This window comes from Lytechinus pictus, chromosome 1 (assembly GCF_037042905.1).
Source record: "Lytechinus pictus isolate F3 Inbred chromosome 1, Lp3.0, whole genome shotgun sequence".
Taxonomy (NCBI): Eukaryota; Metazoa; Echinodermata; class Echinoidea; order Temnopleuroida; family Toxopneustidae; genus Lytechinus; species Lytechinus pictus.
Window position 1 is genome coordinate 4,044,525 of NC_087245.1, and position 17,470 is coordinate 4,061,994.

A 17,470-nucleotide genomic window follows, 5' to 3' on the forward strand; every position below is an offset into this window, starting at 1 on the left:
TTTCCATGTTATGAATCCATTATTTTTTTTCGTTTTCAGATGAAAATGGTACTCAAAATTATTCACTGTTCAATTTTTTGTAAACCTGCAACTATTCACTACCTTTTTTGTGATTTCTTTGTTTGGTTCTTATTGGGCCTAAATTGCTTTGTCAGGAAAAGTTGTTATACATAATCTAAATGCAGATAGAATTGAAATCTGCGCCAAATAAGCAGGAAATAAAATATGGCAAAAACTAGTTCAAAACTGTAGATTTCAGAAATTCAAGCTTGTGGGTAAAAATATATGTGATATCCCTCTGTGGTAGAAGTGAAGAGAATGAAATGCGTTATCTGGAAAGCAAAAAAATCACCCAGTTTTTCTGTGTACAAACCTATGGAATCACGACGCTTCTTACACAATGTGACGTCACGGTCTCGAGGCAGGTGAAAAGCACAATAGAGCCTATTTTCTAAGCGGGGTTCGAAGCCCGATAATTGGAATATTCTTAAGCAAAATACTCAGCTGGGAAGCGGTGAAAATGCATAAAGCATACCTTGCTGTATTTAGTAGCTTATAAGCTTTCGATTGGTATATAATTTATCAATTTCATTTTCGGGTCCGGTCTGGATCTTTAAAGGGGAATCCAACCCAAATGAAAACTTGTTTTTATAAGGAAAAGAAAATTCAGACAAGTTGATAGGTGAAAGTTTGAACAATATTGGACAAACAACAAGAAAGTTATGAATTTTTAAAAGTTGCAAATATTGGTAATCACTATACCCATGGAGACTTCAAATTGGCCGCATATGGGATGTCATAGTGATGTAAGGCAAGGACTACTCTTCCATGTACTCCAATACATATTATGGCTAAAATGTCATTATTCCCAAATATTTTATTGCAAATTATATTTTTCTTTCATGAGGACATATAACAATATACTACCTGGATTATATTTAGATTACTGCCCCAGGGGAATGGGTACTAAGGAGAAAACCACAAATCCCTGATAATAAAGTACATGGCCTATGGGAAAGTTGTCCTTGCCCCTTGTCATAATTTACTTACCCAGTTGCCAATTTGAAATTTACATAGTATTAGTGATCTCAATTTTAAAGCAGCTATAACTTTCTTATTGCTTGTCCGATTTCTTTCAAACTTTCACCATTCTGTTTAATTTATTTTTCTCCTTCCCAACACAACATTTAATGGCCAAGGCTGGATTTCCCTTTAAGTCCAGGTATAGGCTTGTATCCGAAGGGGAGCAGACAAGGCCTCACCAAATTATTTTTGCTGAGGTACATGGGTTTATTTCTAGAATAATAATTATTGGTTTTGTTTTCAGAGGTTGATCTTTTTTTTTAGTACATCCCTCACGTCAGGGAAGATGACACATAAACCACTGATGGCGCTAGAAACATCCTGCTTTGTTTGAATCCCCCCCCCCCCTCCCCTTCCCAATCAACCTTCCCAAACATGTCTAATTGAGCTTGATTTTAGTGACCAGTAATGGTTACCCCCACCCCTCTCTGTAAAATAAAGGTTTAATCCTTTCTATTTGCAACAATGATGAAGAGCTCTAAATTGCATGGTCCCTTTTCATTTTTTTCCTTATTTTATATTGATTTCTGTACCATTTTTTTATCAATTTGAAATAGATCTTTTATTCTGAGAATGTTGACTATATTCCCAATATCTTATCAAAATAGATGATGATACAGATGCAAAAAAGTACAAATAGGCCTATATTGTACTTGGTTTATTCACTCTTATCGGAGTGTGCTAAGCGTTTCCTATCAAGCAAACTTTGCTGAAACATGAAAGAGTATAACTTTACAATAGGGTTGTTATATTAACCGACTTATACTCACACTCGCTGATACTTAGTTAGGCTTTCTAAAAGGATTAAAAGATTGATATCCAAATAAGTATACAAAATAGTTTGTTCACGAAACGGTAACCATTCTCCATTTCATACCTACACTACATGCACTACAGTGCTCTTGGTAGACAGACTGGGAATAACTTCTATGTCACCCCTTACCTAGACCCTGTGAACCTAGCATAGTCTACCCCTAGATAGAAACCATGGAATGACAAACCTGTTAAATGATTTCCAAATGTCTGCTCTGTCATTCTCTATTCTCTTGCTCCATATTGACAGAGGGTGACAAAGGTGTGATCACACAGCATCTCTAGTCTATTCACCCAGCTGTGCTCTGGTCCCCTATTTGACTCAACTCAGACATGTTCTTTACAAGAGCAAGAAAGAAAAAAAATAAGGGGGAAAATAGCAGGGGGAGTGGGGGGGCATAATGAGAACCATATTATGGGGCAGTTGCTTCTTTATGATTGTCTGTAGGGAAAATGCATTAAAAAGGAATAGGGAGACCAAATTAGAACCATCATGTGGGGATAATTTTAGAGGGCAGTTATTTATCCACCTCACCTAAAGTCATGTGTTGTTGTTTAGCAAGTCTCTCTACCTGTGATGACATTACATCTCAATTTAAAGCCAGTGTTAAAGGGGGTTTTATGAGGGTAGTCCCATGAACTCTTCAAAAGGAAATTAAGATTAAAACTTGTTTTAAGTTGTAAAGCCTGTAATTTATACAAACAAAATTGTGGTCCATTTTCCTTTTTATTGTTGACTTGACACTATGTGTAGTTTAAGGTGTTAAATTTATTTTAAAATCATTTTAATATTTGGTTGCTTCTCCAGGTACCATCTTCTCTGTTGAACAAAGGTGAATGATTTTTCTTTTTACATCGTAGCGATTACATAACTTTGCAATTATCTCTTGAGATGCAAACACAAAAGACAAGACTTTATTTGCTCTGATGTGAATCACTGTAATCTAGATTAAATATAGAGAGCGAGATACAAAGGATAGGTCGTTTTCATGGCTACAACATGTTGTAAAATATTCTCTCTTAATCTGTGTGAGACCATTTGATAGATATCATTAGAACCTATTTTACTTGTGGAATTCTATTAATTGACCTAAAGTAATTCTAGCAATCCATCATGATTTGTTTGTATCGTGTTCTGACTGGATTTGACAGAATTGTATCAGGATTACAAAGGTGCCACATCTTGATAGAGAAGTGAATTACCATAACCTTGATATATAGCCTAATGTGTCCATGTCAATCCAGTCTTAGAAATTCAGTCATGTCTTTTTCTTTCTTTGTGATGAGCCGAAGATTGCCATTCAGTCAGAAGAGATAATTGAAGGATAAAAGAGGACAATACAGGGATTGATTAACAATGCTGGAAAGAATTATCGACTGAGGCACATTTCACAATCCAGTCACTTGCCAACTAATTCAGTCAAAATGCTCTGCTCTCTATTAGAAAGGAACTCTGTGGATATGTATTTTTGGAACATGAGCAATGTTTGCCCGGAACTTGTGAAAAAATGTGAATATTTACAGATTAAACATTCTTGCTGAAATGTCATCTTTGAAAGGAAATATTGATGTTTTTGAAGGTTCTTACTGAACGTTCATCTAAAGACATTTGGAATTTTGTTATTAAGGAGAATCAACAAAGGTATGTTATGCTATTTACTTTTCTTTCTTTTGAGTATATGGCAGACTTCTGTGCTGAGGTCAGAGACAAATGAAGCATGTATTGCACATATCTTACTGATTAGTTTGTCAATATTTTGAAATTAAATCATTTTGAGTTTCATTAACTGGTAGATAAGGCTCCGATATGCCTTTGGAGTGAGAAAGAAAATATAATATGATATGCAAACTTTTGATGATTAAGTAAATATTGCAATTGATTGTAATCAGGGAGTAAATTATATTGCAATAAAAAAAAGACTTTGACCTGAGTTGATATTGGAGGACTTCGCAATGCATAATTAAAATGTTGCTGTGCTCAATTGTATCATTCCAATTGAAGTAAGAGGTCTTAGAGGGAAATATTAAATCTTCATATTTCATTCTCTTTAGTCTTTACATTATGTGGGTGAGTTTCTAAATAATATGTCAAATTCTCCTTGTAATATATATATTCTAGTGTAGTTAATTTTGATTTTTACTGCACTCTGTTGTGTGGAAGCAAATGATTTATCTTTGGAAAAGGAATTAAATGGTTGACCTGCTAAAGTAGTCAGTGCTTTCAGAGTAAGCAAACTGGAAAATTAAATGATATTCCAAGGATGCAATTAGAAGTCTTGGAAAAACATCCTTTGTCACAAACAGCTGACCATTAGCTAATGACAAGGAATGCTTATAAATGCTAACTAAAAAGAGTTTTGTACTAGACACAAACAACATTTCTTAAGGCACTCTAAAGCACAAACAGGATGTACTGCTAAAATAAAGTTCTTTTAATTTGTCTTCTTTATTTCTTTGTTCCATTTCCTTTTTTGCTACACACTTGTAGTTGAGATGAAATTTGTACATTGTTTTTGAATTGCCAAGGAAAACACAAATTTGAATTCTTGTAAAATTCAGTACCTTGTTAACACAAATTTGACGAAAAAAATCTTTAGAACACTACATTTATTTATGAAAATGACATGACCTGGATTTGGGGAATGACTGCATTATTCTTTGTGTGCGGGGAAAGTAGATCTACCTGAGGGTATAAAAACATATTGTTGGTATAAAGAAACAGCAACTTCAAAGCTATCATGCTACAATATCACCCAAAAAAAATTATTGTCAAGGTAATTTAATCTTTGTAAAAGAGAAAAGTGCCCTTTGCCATATGAAAATATGACTTCTTACTGCTGGTTTGTTGGAAAGTTTATCCGATTTGTTTCTTTTCGTTTATGGTATAGCCCCAGGTCAGAGATTATTCTTTTCTTACACTTAGTCTTGCAGCAAATCCACAGACAGCTAACCAAATCTTAGGCTTACAGAGAACTAAAATAGAGCCAAGTAAGATTTGTAGTGTTAAGATGATTATAATAATACTTCTTTGGCTGAAAAAGAGAGGGGGAGAAGGAAGGAGAAGATGAAATGAAAGAACCAAATTTAAAACATGCACAAATCCAGAGTGGGAGTAGATGAACTGTTTTCAATGTCTGCAGTTTCTGCTGAACAAGTGTTCAAGATAGGAAATTTACTGTATTGAGGAGTGACTTTCATGAAATCATCTTTGGATTTTAATACATTATTCAGTCATTTGTGTTTCTTGTTTGGCAGATATCAGGCTTGCAGGTAAGATTCATGGATTTTTAAAAAGATTCTGTTAAGGCAATTTTTCTGTGCCATATTTTCAAGCTTCATGTAGCTTTTGTATGCCTTGAGAATCCTTAGCAGTGTGATCAAGGTCTCTCTGGATAGAAGCAGTGTGACAAAGGGGGGGGGGGGGTTTTGTTCTGAAACTATTTTGGTCTTGATGCAAACACAAAGTACAATAGAATTTAGTATCAATAAATCTGATATAAATCAATCTTGTACATGTAGGTGATTCCATCCAATTCATGTTGAGAACACGAAATGGATGGCTGATTTGATGACAAAATTCATTCAAATAATAGAATAAGTAACTCTGAAAATTTTTTATTGCAAGCTATATATTGTTTGGTAAACTTGAATAATCTACATAAATATTGCATACTGTTTTATTATAGTAGATTCTATTAAAATTTGTTTCGGCTTGTCAAGACCAAAATTGCATAAATTCGGCAGCTGGTCCAAACTGTAATGAGGATGTGTAATGAAGAAATGGCATGTTCAGATGCATAGGCCTCTGTAACCTGTAATCTGGTATCTTAATTAAATGCCCTGTTATCTCCATACATGTAATTAGGAATGGGCCTGTGTCCATGTATCAAAGCATGGTGATTAGAACTCAATCACTGAGCTGTAAATCTGGATCCAATAAAAGCCTCATTTGCATAACACACACATGCTAATGATGTAGAAAGCATTGCTGAAAATGAATCCCTATCTTTGGCAACATATTCTCTGGTTTGGCTTATTAAGGGGTAATCAATGAAAGAGGTGATTTGCTTTTAGGACACGTTTCAATTCTGCCTTTTCCTGTAAAAAAAAACATAATCAGTTGGCAGCTGGGTTTGCTAAAATCTATCCCAGTAATCCAGAGTTTAAACAAGCTTTTAAACAAGAGATTGGACTGCATTAGTGCTGGCTGAATTCGTGTACAGGGTTACAGCAGAACTACATCCAACATATAGTACTATTGGAAAATAACCTCATTTGTCAGTGGACATCCGCAGTTGCCATTCTACTTCAGACACAGAAGACACCAGCTTTGTTTTGTTTTTCATTAAGGATGTTTTAATGATGTTTTACGCTGATATGTGTTGGGATATGTAAGCACAGGACTTGCATTGATTTGTTTGTGTTATTGGAGACCACTGATTTGGTCTTCTAATGTTGGACTTCATCACTTGGATGTACATGGTATCTTGGAGGTAAAATATTTTTCATGATATATGGGGGAATAACTCAGAGATTTATGTTTCGCTCTGTAAGAGTTGAATTATTGTTGTTTTCTTTAAAGTGGTATTTCAGCTGATTTTATTATTCATTTGATGGTGAAAGGTGATATGTATGCAGGCCTCAAAACAGTTTAAATCTAAAGCTTTTGCAAAAGCCAGTTTTTTGGACTCTGGTCATATCCAAACATGATCTTGTCAGTGTACTACTGTCATCAATAGAACCAGAGGATTTAAAATAATTAACTGGATGATAATTCATAGAATTTATGACAAGTCAATATCATAATGCCTTTGCTTCTGTTTGAGTCTGAAATTAGATTTGTTATGCTAGTAATTGAATTCAAAATTATTTATCTGAAGCAAAACAAAATGTTCTTGGAAAAAAAACTTTTTAGAAAATAGGTCTTGACTATAAAACAATGCAATCTGTGATAATTTTTCTTAATGTAATTAAAGTTTATAAGTTATACTGTGAAATTCAGTTAATCTCATGCATGCAGAATACTCGATGATAACCCAAATAACAACACATAGCTCTTGGCACTGTGAAAGATTTAAATCTAATTTTACAATTTTCTGTAAATCTGCCCTTTCATGACTGTCTATCTCTTGGCAAGCCTTTACAGAATTGATTTACTGAGTACCCTAATTTCAAATAGATTCAGTTTTAGATAATCAACTTTTCATGATGTGAGATAGTGAGACTTTAACCCATTATGGATTAAAGTTACCCAAGAATTCAATTTTTACAGTTTTCACAGCAATTACTGTTCAATTCAAAGTTTTATTAAATTCCAGTAAAAAAAAATCAATACTAAGTATAGAATAGAGTAATAGCAAATACATTGTACAACAATAAGGCAAGAAAATGTAAGACAAAACAAGAGAATAAACAGATACAAATGACAATAAAAAGATTATTGGAGCTGGGTGGTCATAAACACCTATGAAGGTTTGTCAAAATAACCACCCTTATATCAATAAAATAAGTCAGATTAAAATTACAAATGTGATCTTTTCCACCAATTTTGAAGATTAAATCAAATGATTATAGATTAATCACTTTTGATTATGAGAGAGAATAACTTATTTGCTCGTATTTCATCGCATTGTATTCTTTGATGGCCAAATGAAAAATGGATTTAATGTCATGTTGACTAGTCTGACCTTTACTCAAACTGAAATGAAGTAAAACACACAAAAACATGCCCTTTTCAAATTTGTTGAACTAGTTCACATTTTATCACTTGTATGTTAACTGATTCTCATGGGTTATTAGTTCTAAAGGTATGTTAAGACGCAGAGGTTTGGTCTGGTATTAATGGAGTTCAGTTCCTTCCTTTTTTGATCAAATCAAAGATATTGAGTGAAGAACATCAATTAAAATCACCTTCAGATCAAATTGATCATGACTCGGGACTTCTGTATGGCTGGTTATAAGAAACAGAAATTCAACATTTTCAATCTCTGACTTACTGAATGACCTCTGGTTTTGAAATAAACGCCCAATCCCTGGATGTAATTGACATCATACATGAAATTACATTTTCAGAATGATTGAATGTCGGTTTCAAAACCCCTTCATATCTAGATTCATGTGGTTATAATGAATTTGAGATAAAGCATTAAAAAGGTTGATTGTGAAACTGTACACCCCTACATTTTTAGTCAAATAATGCCTGTGATGATCGCATGTTCACAAAGTTTGTAGGTGTGGTGCAGTTCTGTGTAGAGGTGTTGTGGCTCAGTGGATAAGCCTCCAGACTTTGAACCACAAGGTCTGGGGTTCAAATTCCACCGCAGCATTGGCAAGGCGTTTATCTACATTAGCAACTCTCCACCAAGGTGTAGCAAATGGGTCTGGTAGGAAGAAATTACTTAAATGCTAAAGCATCCGATCAGGATAGCCATGCTCAAGCTGGGGTAATAGTATGCAGTGCTTAGAAACATTTGTATGAATTAAGCGCTTGATAATTGTTGAATATTATTATTATTATTATTCCCTAATTAGCAAGTAATCAATAACTACAAAGTCATTGTATATGTACTCTCTAAATGCAAAATAGCTATTCTAGTCCCTAATCACATGCACTCCTCAAGCAATTTCAGGGACTAATCCCTGTTAACGTTGTTAACAATTCTTTTCAGAGCTAACATACAATCAAGAAAGAATAACAAACAGTCCTTTTCAGGACTACATACTTGGTGTTTACTGTAAAAAAAAACCTCCATTAATCCCTTTCAGGTGAACTGTACATTCTTATATAGTGCATTACAGCTCCTTCTGGAGTGAACTGATAATCTTTTTTGACACTTCACTCTCAAAATATTAAAATCTCACCCCCTAAGGACTGTCCCTCGTCTCATTCCAAGAGGAATGTTATTAAGGACTAGATTAATTCTTTTGCATTTGGAGATCAACAAATATCTCTTTGGCATGCCTATATTCTAAACTGAAAATGAAATATCTAACTACCTTAAGCATTTTAGTTCTCTTGCACTGTGGGATCAAGCATGCCTCAATTTCCAAGCCGGTTATGACATTGGGGCAAGATTGTACACCTTTTTTTTCTTGGGCTTCATGAAGACTATATCTATGTATAAAAGATATCAAATCACACTGTTAAAAATAATTCAATCAATGCTGTTAACTATGTGAATCGCACAGTAGTTTAAACAGTTTTAAAAAGTGTTTAAATTCTTAAACAACTATGCTTAAATCATTGATAATAAAATGTTTGAATTTAAACTTTGTTGTTTAAGATGTTAAGCACTTGTTTAAAATGTTTAAACAACTACTGTGCAATTCACATAGTAAACAGCGTTGTTTAAATTATTTTTAACAGTGCACAACTATCAATTGATTTTTGTATTTGAAATGATTGTGTTTGTAATCACAAGTAAATGATTTGACAATTCTCTTCTGTCTCTTATATTTTCTTTGATGCACACAGGTTGCCAACCAAGTTGTTCAGGCACTGCTCATGCAGAAGGTATGTATGAATTCAATGATGGGGAGGTATGGCTCAGGACAAACTGAAGGGTGTTTGGGTATACAATATCAACAGATCAGGATATCTTAATTACATCATCATCATCATCACAACTAGTATTACCACTTCACCATATCATCATCATCACCATCACTACAGAAAATAATTCATGTTATTGTTCAAAACAGACATTAAAAAAAAGATATCCTCAGAAAATTCATTTTGCCCAATCGATCATAGGCCTGGCAACCACAGTGTGGCAGCAGATGGACGTTGCTCTATCCCTTAAATCGTTGAGCACCAAACAGGGTAGCAGCAACTTTTTTAATGTCTTTTGGTCTGACATGGCTGGGGCTTGAACTCCCGACCTCCCGGTTGTGAGACGGACGCTCTACCAACTGAGCCAACACACCGGTGTTTATCATTATTATTATACTATATTGTTATGTATTACAGTATTTTATAGCATATTATATGCTTATATTATTTTAGTATTATATCATTATCATCCTCATCATTGTAATCATCATCATCACTACCATCATCCTCCTCCTCTTCATCACCACCATCACCACTAGACCCCTTCCTACAAGGATTAACCTTACAGGACATTTATTATATTCCTTCACATCTTTCAAGTCTTAACATCAGTTCATTGCCCTCCTAATATCACTCACAAGTAGAAACAATTATCCAAACTTTTGAAGTCAATGACAAACATCAATTTCATTGACACCTTCAAAACCAAAGGAACGGAAATAGTGATCAGTGATTGCCCTCTCTAGTTCAGGTAGCTAGGTGTACGTTCTTCATTTCCTATTCTCTGACTAAGACACGATCAGTAAGTAAGATGAGTCAGATTGGTCAAGTCCCAGACGTTGAGAGATCCTACCAAGAGTTTTCCAGGATATTCAAAACCAAGATGCGGAAAAACAATTGTTCTTCATAATAAAGAGCCTATGATTACATCGTTGAAGTAAATGATTATTTCAGCTTCAGTATTTTGTCACGATTTGGTAGTTCTGAGATGACTTCAAAATCAGATTTCTCATTCTTAGTAGCCTGTGCTGAAAACAGCCAGATTACAATATATCAAAAGCAAAATAAAGAGTTGAAAATGTTAGTGACAAACTGGATAGGTATTGGAAGTAGGGAGGAAAGGATGCTAATATTCTTGTACATCTTTAAGAAATATATAAGCAAAGAGATTTCTTGTCGAAGCCCAGATCCTGCTAATTAGTGTCCTGTCTTCTCACCAAGCTAGGATTTCCCTTCAGCTTCTCCACAAATCTTGAAGGAAATTCAATTTTAGAGTGGCATTAATGACCCCATTTCTACTTCATTACAACTGTCTTTCCTGTTAAACCAGACTCTACATTACCCCTTCCCCTCAAAGTGTCGTAACCCATTATGTGGCCCTCATAGTTCGGAACTCAAGCAGCTGGATGCATATGAACAATAGACTTGTCTGGCACACATTTCTTGCTCATTAAGATTAGCTTTAATTAATTGGGTTTATACTTAGAAGCTTTGCTACTCACTGATATCTTTTATTGAGGTCTAGAATGTTTTCAACTATCATTAGTATCTGAGGTTAAGATCGATGCAGCTGTTTCACTGAATTTCCAGTGAAGTGAAAATGTTTTTAGTTTGCCTAATCATGTTTGAAGAGTCAATTTTTCTTCAATCCAGCTTACATTTATGATGGAAGATTATTGATGGTTGTTGACTCTTGTGAACATTATTTAAGGTATTTTGGATCATCCATGAAGTTTACCCATAACATTTCACTCCCTCTAAAACTATGTTTAGTTTGCCAGTTTGTTTGTATTTTCATGCATTGATAGTAAGATAAGTTATGAAGATATGATTTGATAAAGACCAAAGTTTAAATCTATGACATGTTTGAAGAATTATAGTGGATGTTGATCTCTCTTAAAATTTCTGCAGAAGAACATTTGAATCGAAGTGCTTTCATTGAAATCTTTACCTCGGGGAAGTGAATAAGGGGGAATGAATAGTTATTATTTTCAGTTGTTTGTTAAAATCATCCAAAAGGCATTTAGATAACAAGATGAAGCTGAATTTTGCAGTGTCATTGGATTTTGATATGTCTACCTAGCATACACATATGTTATATTTACAATTACCTGATTTTAAGCCACTCCTGTTAAGTGGATTAAAAATCAGGAGTATTCCGTGATTTGCAAAATTGTTTTCAACTCTTGAAGTTGATATGTATTATAAATAATTTTATGATTAAACTTATATTGATGATGCTTATATTGACATATAGGGTCAATAATGGTGATATATGATACAAAGAGCTATAGGTATCTATCATGAAGTCAGCTCTAGTCATCAGACATGTACTGATAGAAACAGATCAAACTAAGCTGTACTTTCCCAACGCTTATATCCAGTTAGTAAACTGTCGTGATAGCTGGCTTGGTAGATTTCTCCTTTGGTTCATTCAATAATTTTGTTGTTGTTGTATATTAAGTTGAAAGACTCTTCACCAGATAAGTTTTCTGTTGGTAGGAATTATTTTTCATATTGTGTAGTTACATTTTCTTTTGCATGTCCCACAGGAAGCTAGTGTAGATTCATTAATATTGAAAGGCTGATGGCAAGACTATGAAACCACCGCTGAATCAGAGTTTGAGTTACTATTAGAGATAGAGGGAGAGAGGGGGAAGGGATGCATGCAACTATCACTGATCAATCGTGAAGAGGGGGCAACGGGTAAGCAAGGGAGCTCTATAGGTGATATTTCTAGCCCTGTCTTGTTTCTGGAGGATACATCTCTGAGCGTGCAATGAATGGGAAGCAATAGCGACATCCTGATGGTCTTTAAGAGCCACTTCAGAAGTTGCCTCATGAGCGAGAAAATAAACTGTATCCTGTGTCTAGTATTCTATGTGCCGTTGGAATTTATTCCATCTGAATTTCAAATGAATCTCAATTTCCTTTAGAAGGCATGCTCAACTCACAGTATTCTTTGGGTTCTTGATGCATCTTCACCCTGGGAGCTTGCTTACATTATATTGTGATCATTGTAAAAGCATCTTCCAGTTTATACTGACTTTGTCATCAGCATCATGAAGTTTTATTGGTAAACAGAATATGACAGCTCCGGAACAACATTTTGACTTTGCTTGACACAGACACACATGGAATGGATAAGTTAGGGAACAGTATCTTATCAAGAGTGCCAGTGAATCACCATGATGATTTTATCCAGGGCAAGGAGTTGGTTGGGCTTGGATAGTGAAACATTTCAGAACAAGTGTGAAGATAAGAAACACTAAAAAGAATGGGTTAGACCTGGAGATTTCTCTGCAGTTATTGGTTGTGTTTTTCTGCAAGGTGCTCGATGGTTTGGTAAAAAAAATGTGCTACCAGTCTTCAAGTTCAGAGATGGTCATCTTCTGTTTTTCATAAGTAATACCAGAGCAGTGGCAATGTGTCTATAGATATGGAATAATGGATATTATTCATGTTCATTGAACTTTGAAAGCATTTTTCTCTTCAGTCAAGAGGGTGGAAGAACTTTGAATTTTTCTAAGATGGAGGATATTTTCTTTCCTTGGCTAGATCTGATGGTCTATTTCTCTGTCTGCATTGGACTCTGGTATTTCGTGTCACTGCAGGTAATGTCTAATGTTGAAATGATATTTTGATATGAATTTGATTATTTCTGTCCTATCTTTGATACTAAAACAATACAACAATGTTTAGATTCATTGAAGTACTTGTAAAAGGAATGTTTTGTTCAAAAAAGGGAAATATATTCATTTGTATCTAATTTGTTTTCTGGTATGTTGGCATATTAATGAGGCATTGTTATTTTAGAGAAACCATCAGGGGTTGAATCAAGTCAATCTATCCAGTATATTTGGTAATACATTCATCCCCAATTACCAAGTCCACCAGAGAAGGTGTAAATTTATCTGTCCTCTGGATGCTTATTTTGTTTTATTATAAGCCAGGTATATCAAACCATTAATCATAACCATTTTATTAAACAAGAATCTTTTTGGCCTCCCTTCATTATGTGAACGCAGAAAGGATCTCATCTTGAGTTTTGGACTTGGTCTTCTCAAATCTCACCGCCATCGAGACATGTTACCCCCCACACGTCAATCTGTTTCGCGACACAGTTCAGCCCTGCGTAACGCGCATCTTCTGGACTTACCGCGATGCAGAACTCAGAGATATAAGAACTCAACTATCCCTCATGTCACAGCATTATTGAATGCTGCTCTGTGATATGTGCCACTGTATATGCCATTGAAGTCAATGTCAACCCTTGTTCATGTTCGTATATAATTTGTGTGTAAAAGTATGACATTGTTTTCTTCCCTTCACCCTTCACCTCCTTTTTCATAACTTACAAAAGTCCCCCCCCCCTCAGTTTACATTGAAATCAATCAACATAATACATATCCCAATATTTTTGTGTGTTTTTATCGGTCATTCTATTTTCTCTTTATATAGCATTATCCCCTTAATCATATTTCTGTAATGTGTAGAACCTCGAGTGCAATATTTAATCTTACTATTATGTTCTTATTATATTTTGTTAATTCGTAGGTATATAATTTAATGTATTTTTCCTTTTTTTCTGTTAACTTTGTATGTGTCAGTCTTCGGACTGTTTTACAATGTCTTTCATAATAAACCGAATTGAATTGAATTGAAAAAAAAAAGGTGACGTGATTCTTGTGGTTTAACTTTTTGCAGATTTAATGACAATTATTTTTATTTCATTCTTACTTTTTCCTCTTTAATGGCAGGCGATGTTTCAAGATATTTTCTTGAATTATGTAATGGATAGACTAAAGGTAGAATATAATATTTGCAAATTAAAGTTGAGGAATGTAGTTTTTTTCAGTTTCATCAATACTTGTGATATATTTGGGAGCCTTTTGCCCTTGGATTGTAATCCATATTCATGTCGGTCTCTAGCTTCTGTCACATTGAATCATGATATTATTATATCATAAATAAGGGGTTATTTGAGGAATATGCTCAGCTCCAAAATAAGGGAGGAAGCTTGCAATCTCAGATGAAATGTAAGGAAGAATTAGCTTAAGTTAAGTCATCAGTTGTCACTCTAATGCAAGATTTGGATCTGAAGTTTAATATCCGTCCTCTTACAGGAAAAGTTTTCAGGAAAGGTTCTCCAAACCTATTACCTGCTCTGATATCTAAATGGATGCATTATTTTTGTTTATACTGAACATTCCCTTTTCGATGACAAATTTTTCGTGAATTTTAGTAGATAGTTAAGTGTTTGTTTGTTTTAGAAGCCTTTGTGCTATTTCATTGTCATAGTATTTATAAATATCAAATGAATGATATGGAGATATATTGGTTTATGTATCTTTCCTTGATGACTTGGGAATAACCTCTACATATAAAGGGGCTTACAAAAATAGATTACTTTAATTAATTTTCGTAGAAACCTTCCTTTTGGCACCTTTGGATCACAGTCATGATGGCTTGATCGTTATCATGTTCCAAATGGGTCTTAGGAAAAGCACCTCCTCCCAAAATAAAAGTCATGATGACCTTCATTAGGGGGAGGCTGGGCATTAATGTTCTTGCCTCTTTGCCAAAGATGTAATCCCTGTGGAATAAGCAGACGTTAGCATGTCATTAGTGCAAAGACAGAAGGGTTCTAAATCCTACGACTGAACTTGGATTTATGCCCTTCTTTGACTTACAGTTGATGCCTAAATCCCCAAATGAGAAAGAGTTTCTGCTATATCTCACCCCTCGTATATGATAAGGTCACATTAATGGTTAATTGTAGACAATGAATATATTACAGCCAATGTCAGCTTTCATTAACTTCACAATATGACTATGGGTGGCCTTACTTTATTGGGATTTTACATGTATATTTTCTTTTACACTTTGATTTCTCAGTCCGGCAATGTGGTTTAAAAAGGTTTTAAAAAATTGTTTTTACACATGTAAAAGTTGTCCATTATTAAGGGGCCAAATTGAAGATGAATCTTTACTCTCTTTTGAAGCAATGTATATTTAGTGATTTAGGGTAGCTATTATGTTCAATTTTTAAATGATTAATAACAATACACAACAAAATTTTTGTATAATTTTCTTAACTTTTACCTCCATAACTATAAATTTAATACCAGCAGCAGCAAAGTTAAGGGTGCGGCATTAAGTTGAGCTTAGGGCTGATCTAGCAAAAGATATGTCCACTCTTTCAGATGAAAATTGCAATCCAATTACTTTTAGTTTTGTGAATGATTTCTTCTTGTAGGTCTTATAACAATTTCTTTGAGACTTATTATTTGTTAGCTTTGTATAGAATATTCAAAATAACAACTTTTTTTTTTTTTTTACATTTTGATTCATCAAATTCTATAAACCACCAATGTGGAATACATCTATTTTCATTAGTGCATTTTAATTGAGCTTTGTCTATATCCATATTCTCACTTCTTTGTCTTGCTTACCGTGATGTAGGTTATCCCTTCTATTTTTGGTTTAGGGTGGAAGGGGTACCCCTACTTGATTACTAAGCTTAATAGGCATCCTGTCATGTAAGGATAATCACACTCGCCTTCTAAGAAAAGAATAACCTTCAAAGGTGAATGAAACTCACAACCATCTCATTAAACTCAGACTTGCCTGGTCAAGGGCAAATAATATTGATCACAGGGAAATCATTAATTGCTTTGATTAAAAACAAAGATGTTGAATCTTCATATTGCCAATTAAAGGTTATTTTCCGTTTTTAGTCTTTAACATTAAAAGCAGTACAATCATGAGAGAAAACAAAATCTTTAAGTATCTTGGGAAATTTCAAGGGTTGCCATTGTCACATAATTGTATAAAGGGGCATAGTTTTGATTCACAATTGAAATAAGTAGCCTGAAATAATAGCATTTTGATATAAACCTGTCTTGAACCATCAACCTCCCAATCATTAGACCCTTTCTCTGAACCATAATGCAGATGTCTGAGGCTGCGTTTATGCGACCTCAAGCCAGAATCATGATTTGAATCATGATTTGAATCATGATTCAAAACACAAACATGAATCACGATGTCACAGAATCAGCGTTTAGACGACCTTCATTACAATGCTGTTTCTCCTCAGATTCGGGCCAATCCAGTGCGCATCACTAGTGCGCAGTTTGACAGAGGAAGTTTTTCGCACGTGTTTCGGCTCTCGAAAAATCTTTTGCTTCCAGAATTCAGTCTATACCTAATTTTGTTTACTTCTATAGGGTCCATATGCTTCTATTCATCTTGTTAGTTTATCCAAAATGGTGTTCGGAAGTGAATTTCAGCGTAGATCCAACTTAATATTAACACTCTATACTCAACAACAACTGAGATCATTGTCTGTCCAGTTAATTCATTCACTAGAACTTGAAGTTGAAGACATGACCAAAAAATGAAAAGTAGTGGACGATGCGATGACCAACACAGAACTTGAACATGACAAGAAATGCATGCAGAGTAACCATGTATATACAATGAGCATATAGAGAGCCTTGAGCTTGGCAAGAGTCAAACCGAAAGTAGCCCGACACAGTGAGGTCATATAATCATGATTCAAATCACGATATCGTTTATTCGAACATTTTCATACGTGATTCTGTAGAAACGTCTTTCCAAACGCCCCTTTTTTCGTAGTTCATGTTTGTGATTCTAATCATGATTATATTCAATTTCGACTAAACGCAATCGTGATTCTGCAGAATCGTGATTTGAATCATGATTCAGATCATGATTCTAGGGTGAAAAAGTGGCGGATAAACGCACCCTGATAGTGAGGATGAACAAACTCAATCAAAGGATTTTCTCAGATATCATCTCTAGAGACCATTATTGGCCTGACTTCAACATCAAAACTTGTTGGATTATAAATTCAGTTTGTATTTGTTGGTATGACCCATATAACTGTTCCTCAAAGGAGATGATATTCAAGACAGGTGGTGGCCGAGGATGTCACTTTCAGAGATATTTTGGTCTTTGTGATAATAATTTGAGTCAGAAAGGACAGAGGGGCAT

At 34.5% G+C, this 17,470-nt stretch overlaps 1 protein-coding gene across 1 annotated transcript in view; it reads left to right on the plus strand.

The window, feature by feature from the left end:
* Positions 1–12,132: 12,132 nt before the first annotated feature.
* The window catches only part of LOC129254313 (microtubule-associated protein futsch-like), a 30,590-nt gene continuing 25,252 nt past the window's right edge, over positions 12,133–17,470 (plus strand). The window contains exon 1 of the mRNA XM_064107348.1: positions 12,133–13,062. Within this exon, the coding sequence (XP_063963418.1) occupies positions 12,979–13,062 (84 nt within the window). The 5' untranslated portion in view covers positions 12,133–12,978. The remainder of the gene's footprint in view (positions 13,063–17,470) is intronic.